This window comes from Babylonia areolata, chromosome 9, assembly GCF_041734735.1.
Source record: "Babylonia areolata isolate BAREFJ2019XMU chromosome 9, ASM4173473v1, whole genome shotgun sequence".
In the NCBI taxonomy this organism is placed as follows: domain Eukaryota; kingdom Metazoa; phylum Mollusca; class Gastropoda; order Neogastropoda; family Buccinidae; genus Babylonia; species Babylonia areolata.
In genome coordinates, this window is record NC_134884.1 from 25,196,749 (window position 1) to 25,204,248 (window position 7,500).

At 41.8% G+C, this 7,500-nt stretch overlaps 1 protein-coding gene across 2 annotated transcripts in view; it reads left to right on the top strand.

Annotated features, from left to right (window-relative positions):
* Positions 1 to 806, top strand: part of LOC143286165 (translin-associated factor X-interacting protein 1-like) — a 30,045-nt gene extending 29,239 nt beyond the window's left edge. For both annotated transcript variants that reach the window (XM_076593774.1, XM_076593773.1), the window contains one exon: positions 574 to 806. In XM_076593774.1, coding sequence (XP_076449889.1) covers positions 574 to 775 — 202 coding nt within the window. In that variant the 3' untranslated portion in view covers positions 776 to 806. The remainder of the gene's footprint in view (positions 1 to 573) is intronic.
* The last annotated feature ends 6,694 nt before the right edge of the window (positions 807 to 7,500 follow it).

A 7,500-nucleotide genomic window follows, 5' to 3' on the forward strand; every position in this document is an offset into this window, starting at 1 on the left:
CAGGCATGCATGCTTTGACACCCCCTAACTCGTTCTGATTTGGGCAGTAAATCCACACTCACCGTCTGGATCCGTCCTCACATTCTCTCTCTCTCTCTCCCCTGAACTGAATGCTTCTCTCCCAACTGAGGAGGAGGTGGCAGAATGGTTAAGACGCTCAGCTGCCAAAATAGAGAGCCCATGAGGGTGTGGGTTCGAATCCCGCTCTCGCCCTTTCTCCCAAGTTTGACTGGAAAATCAAACTGAGCGTCTAGTCTTTTGAAATGAGAATATAAACCGAGGTGCCTTGTGCAGCACGCATTTGGCGCACTGAAAAAAATAACCCATGACAACAAAAGTGCTCTGGCAAAACTATGTAAAAAGGAATCCCCTCAGATAGGTACACAAATATAATTATAAGCATGCACTCAAGGCCTGACAAGCGCGTTGGGTTATGCTGCTGGTCAGGCATCTGCATAGCAGACGTGGTGTAGCGTATAAGTGGTCTTGTCCGAACGCAGTGACGCCTCCTAGAGAAAGTGAAACTGAAAACTGAAACTCAATTGAAGCGTCGTGTCACGTGTGTGTGTACAGCCCAGTGACGGTGGACGACCTGAAGCGGGCGCTGACTCTGATGGACCCGGAGATCGACTCGAGCACCCTGGAGACCTACGTGCGCTGGGGCTTCGCCCTGGCCCCCGACGCCGATCTGACGGAGGTGGAGCCCATGGAGCAGTCCAAGCTGATGGACCGACTGGCCAACGGCAACATCAAGAGGGTTGGCAAGAAGTTGTGATCATCAGTGTTCATCCTTGTGGTTGTGTTTTTTAAAATTTTCTTTAAAAAAAAATTATTTAAACACATTTGTACGTCATGTATCTCTTCTCCACTGCTGCAGCTCATATCAGAGAAACATGCACAGAAAGAGATCGAGAGAAGAGAGAGAGAGAGAGAGGGAGAGAGAGCTGCTGTGTATCAACAGATGTGTGAACAATCGGAAGATGGTGTTTAGAGCGAACAACAACAACTTCAACAGGAACAAACAAACGAAAAAAAAAGAAGAAAAAAAAGTTAAAAAAAGGGAAGAAGCAAGGGATGGGGTGAGGGTTTGCTGGAGATGAGAGGGTGGATGGGTGGGTGAGTGATGCTGTAGGAGGGGTAAGGAAGGAGGGAGTTGGAGGGATGGTGGGGCAAGAAGGAAAGTGAGTAGAGGAGAGAGATGATACACACACAGAGACAGACACAGACATACACGCACAGACACAGACACAGACACAGACGCACACCAACTCACTCTCCAGGTTTGACCCAGCTCCACTCTTACGAGCTTTAAAACTTTTGTATTTGTCCCTCAGTCCCTCAGCACTCTCTCGTCCTTATTCACATACTGATACATTACACTGACAGGCCTCTTGCTTACTCTGCCCTTCAGAATTGCTTCGCAAATGCCGTAGCTGAAAGTCTTGCATTAAGCAACAAATGCACCCAAATCGTGTTTGCCTAAAACCTTTGCTAGTGTTTGAATCTGAGCTTTGTAGGTGAAGGAATGGTTGCGTTCGAATCACACATCAACGTATAGAATGGGCGAGTAGTAAAAAAAAAAAAGAGAGAGAGAGAGAGAGAAAAAAACACACACAAAAAAACAGAGGGGGAGTAAGAAATTGAGGTGGAGAAATTGGAAACAGATGAAAGTTTTTTTTTAATTTTTAATTTTTTTTTTATATAGAGAAGTTTGATAGGATTGTCCAGTTGTCACAAGTTTGGAAAAGTTTTGCCACTGCACAGAAAGGAGGGACAATGATAAAACGTGCATTTTAAGGGAGGGACATTGTTTGTGTGCACAAACTTCAAATCAACGACATTGCACAAGGGACATTGTTAAGGTGTAGAAGCTTAAAGTAGGGACATTGTTAAGGTGCAGAAGCTTAAAGTAGGGACATTGTTAAGGTGCAGAAGCTTAAAGTAGGGACATTGTTAGGTATATAAACGTAAAATAGGGAGGTGGTTAAGGTGCACACAGTTTAGGTAGGGACATTACTAAGGCGCACAGTCTTAAAACAGGGACATTGTTGATGTGCACAAACTCAAAGTAAGTACATTGTTATGGTGCACAAACTGAAAGCAGGGACATTGTCAAGGTGCACAAAGTCAAAGTTTATACATTGTTACGGTTCACAAACAAATTTGTTAAAGTGCACAAACGTGAAGTAGGGACATCGTTAAAGTTTCACAAACTCAAAGCAGGGACATTTTATTAAGGTGCACAATCTTAAAGCAGGGACATTGTTCATGTGTGCAAACTCAAAGTAAGTGTATTGTTATGGTGCAAAAACTGAAAGCAGGGACTTTGTTAAGGTATACAACGGACATTGTTAAGGTGCACAAAATAAAATCCACGTTACGGTGCACACACGTAAGAGCGAGTCATTGTTAAGAGCGAGAAAGGACAGTGTTAAAGTACAAACTACAACAAAGAAACTGTGAAAACAAACACATTGAAAGAAGGGAACTGGCTAGAACACAAAAAAGAGAGAAGAAATAGCGTGGAAGGTTTTGTGGGTGACAGTAGCAAGGAAGGAAGAGGCAGGCCTGGCTTGTTTGATTAAGGTGCCAAACAAAAAATTAATTTAACATAACATGAACGTCATTTCACTAATTTCCTTTTCAGTGTATATCATATTATTTTCACACGCCCACAGCTAGTAATTGCACTTGTCCATCATGTTAATGACTAATCTCATTCCTTTCATGCTAACAGGCTTTGATCTTGCCTTGTGTCAATGACAAAGATATTGTTTTCATCCATTCCTGGCAATCACTCCAAGCAGACTTGGCTTTTTGCGGAGACTTTTTTTTGGTTGCTTTGTCAGGATCAGATTTCATTTGTGAAAATCAGTTGCAGTTTTCATTTTTGTTCCGTTGATTGTGGATTGAGAATGGAGACTTTTGAATAACTCCCAATTTATATTCAGAACAAAACGAAAGCCCAAATTAGTTGGCGGCTGTTTCAAAGCAGAAATGTTGAATGGCCAGGAAACAGAGAATCTGAAAACTTTTATGGTTTCCGTTGAATAAAAATACCGAGAAATTTGATCTTTCTTTGAAGATTTCTAAATTATTACCAGCCAGTGATTCCAAACTGACCTGAACAATAAGGATATCATTTCCACATTTTTAATCTTACAAAAAACTGACATGAATGATAAGGATATCATTTCCTCATTTTTTAATCTTAAAAAGCTATGCTTGTTTTCGAAAAGGAAAGTTTTTTTTTCCTCACTAAATGAAAATGGTTTAATAGCATTCCATTTCATTTTGTGGGAATAACATATTGAAGTTTTGGAAATTTATTGATCCATCAGCATCGTTTCTGTGGGTTGTTTTACATGTAAAACATTATTATATCAAATCGGATGTTTGATTGAAGCCCTTTGAAAGGATTTCAATCTATTTTCTTCTTCTTTTTTTACCACTTTAGTCGTCTCATTTATTACTGACAACTGGTTGGTTTGATGGAGAAAGAGAGAGAGAGTGCTTTTCATAATTCTTACAGGAATCATATCATATGCACAATTTCACAGTATCAAATGTGGATGTACCGTAATAGATCTATTTTGTGATAGTACTGTTTTAATGGAAATGTTTAGTATGTATATTTACTTGAAAATAAACAACTGTATTTGACGCAATGTATGACTTGAGTATTTCATAGTGCGTGCGTGTGTGTGTGTGTGTGTGTGTGTGTGTGTGTGTGTGTGAGTAATGTGTTTTGTGTGTGAGCATGTGTGTGTGCGCACACGCATATTAAACTGACCTGTTGAAGACATGCACTACACAAAACGAAACACACTTGCACAGATCACTGCAGTCTCAAACAGGTTTATTACACAAAACCAACCAGTGCACATATACTTGTGGAATAGCTTCACTAAACTGATTTTTCAGCGGTCTGGTTGCTTTTTTGTGTTTCTGTTTTGTACACAAAACCAATGCACATGTATCTGTGAGCTATATATAGCTTAACTAAGCTGAGATTTTGGCGATCTTGTTGCTTTTTTGTGCTTATATTTTGTACACAAAACCAATGCACACGTATCTGTGAGCTATAAATAGCTTAACTAAGCTGAGATTTTGGCGATCTAATTGCTTTTTTGTGTTTATGTTTTGTTTTTGGCGATCTAATTGCTTTTTTGTGTTTATGTTTTGTACACAAAACCAATGCACTTGTATCTGTGAGCTATATATAGCTTAACTAAGCTGAGATTTTGGCGATCTTGTTGCTTTTTTGTGCTTATATTTTGTACACAAAACCAATGCACACGTATCTGTGAGCTATAAATAGCTTAACTAAGCTGAGATTTTGGCGATCTAATTGCTTTTTTGTGTTTATGTTTTGTACACAAAACCAATGCACACGTATTTGTGAGCTAGCTTCACTTTGGATACTAAATTTTTAACGATCTGGTTGCTTTTTTTTTGCTTTTTGTTTTGGACACAAAACGAGTGCAAACACTTCTATGTGAGCTGGCTTCACTAAACTAACCGACTTTTCGGCGATCTGGTTGCCTTGTTTTGTTTATGTTTTGTATACAAAACCAATGCACATGTATCTGTGAGCTAGCTTCACTAAACTGATTTTTCAGTGATCTGGTTGCTTTTTTTTGTGTTTCTGTTTTGTACACAGAACCAATGCACATGCATCTGTGAGCTGGCTACACTAAGCTCACTTTTTGGCAATCTGATTGTTTTTTGTTTGTTTGTTTATTTGTTTACGTTTTGTGCATAAAACCAGTGCACACATATCTGTGAGCTAGCTTCACTAAGTTGACTTTTTGACGATCTTGTTGCTTTTTTTTTATATTAAAAAAAAAATCTCTACACAAAACCAGTGTCCACATATCTGTGAGCTAGCTTCACTAAGTTGACTTTTCGACGATCTTGTTGCTTTTTTTTTTATATTAAAAAAAAATCTCTACACAAAACCAGTGTCCACATATCTGAGAGCTAGCTTTACTGAACTGACTTTTCGGCTCTGTGCTTGGTTTCTGGGTTTTTTTTTTTTTTTTTTTTGTATCCCATGCTCCATCTCTGATGTGAGTCACTCCCCTCTCTTGCTGGGCACGACTTGCAGTACCAGCTGTATGAAAACACACACTTTGTCTGAAACAGTCAATCGATCATTCACTTAATCAACCAGTCAGCCAATCAGTCAATCACTCAGTCAATCAATTAAAACATCGAAGCCAAAGCGAGCACAAACGCATGCACGCACACACACAAACACAGACACACAAACATAGACAGACAGACAGATACACACACACAGACACACACACGCACACACGCACTCACAGACACACAGACAGACAGACGGACACACACACATACACACGCACACATGTATTCAGAGGCAAGTACGCCCCCCCCCCCCCCACACACACAAGTTTCAAGTTTTAATTATCCTTTCACTCCTGTATGGAGTATGGAGTATGGAGGATTACTGCAAAATAATCTTTTCATGCCCAGAACAAACATTTCCAAATACACAACAATGTCACATTAAAGTTGAGAAAACACACACACACACACACACACACACACACACACACACACACACAAGCATTCAGTCAAACGCACATTGAATAGACTCATTTAGTGACTAATCCCCCACCCGTCTAATTAAAAAAAAAGCGAAAAAAAAGCAAAAAAACAAAAAAACAAAAAACAAAACAAAAAAAAGCAGCCGACCAGCTAACCCCCACCTTTCAGCCGAACTGAACAACCCACTGATTAAAGATTAACACATAATCCACCAGCCAACCTGATCCCATCATCCAACCAACCAACCAACCAACATAACCAGCTAGCCAGCCTTTCCTTACCAACCAGCTACCAGTCAAACTCGATCAACGAGCTTGCTAAGTCACTGTCATTGTCACTGGTCCCGATACCTGGTTCGGTCGTGCAACGCATCACCAACATCCACGCTTCATGAAGATGATGAAAGAAATCACCCAGCTTGCTAAGAGGCTATTCAACAAAATGAGCGAATAAAGGAATGGGTGAATGAGGCACCTTGGCAGAATCGATTAGGTTTTGAACTTTTGATCGAGTGTTCACCAGTGATCAGGATTCGAAACCCCGTTTCGGCATGGTGTCCGTTGGAAAGATGTTTTACTTTCGATTTCCCTCACTCTTACCCAGGTGTGAATGGCGGATATCGGTTGGGGAAGGTTAAAACAGGCGAAAGGAGAGATGTGGGCCCCGCCTTCCTATGTTACCGAGTCCTAGACATAGTACACAGTATTAACTATGATAATTCACTGCCATGATGGCCATAAAAGTCGGTGGGACTTTTAACCTTTATTATTATTATTATTATTGTTATTATATTTTTTGCCTTTAAATGAACGAACGAGCCAGTCAGTCATTAATTCAGTCAGTAGGCCATTCAGTCAGTCAGTCATACAGTCAGTCAGTAGGCTATATTGGTCTTGAGACCAAGCTAAAGGTCTACAGAGCAGTAGTTCTCCCCACACTACTGTACGCCTGCGAAACTTGGACAGTGTACCAACGACACGCCAAGAAGCTGAACCACTTCCACACAACATGCCTCAGGAAGCTACTGAACATCAAGTGGCAAGACAGGACCCCAGACACGGAGGTGCTTGCAAAAGCTACCCTTCCCAACATCTTCACCATCCTGATGCAGTCCCAGTTTCGCTGGGCTGGACACGTGGCGCACATGCCAGCCCATCGGCTGCCCAAAAGGCTCCTCTATGGCGAGCTGCAACAAGGGAAGAGATCACACGGAGGTCAGAAGAAGCGCTTCAGAGATACTCTGAAAGTCTCTCTGAAAGCGTTTGATATCAACCCTGACTCTTGGAAGGAATCTGCAGTGGACCGTGACAAATGGCGCGCTGCAGTGCACAAAGGCGCCAAGTTGTGCGAGGCCAACAGGACTGCTGCAGCTGTTCAGAAGAGGCAGGCCAGAAAGTCACGGGCAAACAAGCTCCCTGACAATGATATACCTGTCTTTGTCTGCCCCAATTGTCAGCGAACATTTCGTGCGAGGATTGGACTATTCAGCCATCTGCGCATTCACAGATAGATTCATGAGCATCCCCCCCCCCCCTCCCCCCAGCTGGATGACAACGATGGTCATCATCGATCTCGATGGACACACACCACCAGGCTATTCAGTCATTCATTCAGCCAGTCAGTAGGCCAGCTAGTCAATCATACAGTCAGTCGGTAGGCCAGCCATTCAGTCAATCATTCATTCAGTCAGTAGGCCAGTCAGTCAGTCATTCAGTCACTCATTAGGCCAGCCATTCAGTCATTCAGTCACTCATTAGGCCAGCCAGGCAGTGATACAGTCAGTCAGTACGCCAGCCATTCAGTCACATTCAGTCAGTCAGTAGGCCATTTAGTCAGTCATTCAGTCAGTCAGTAGGCCAGCCAGTCATTCAGTCAGTCAGTAGGCCAGCCAGTCAGTCACATTCAGTCAGTCAGTAGGCC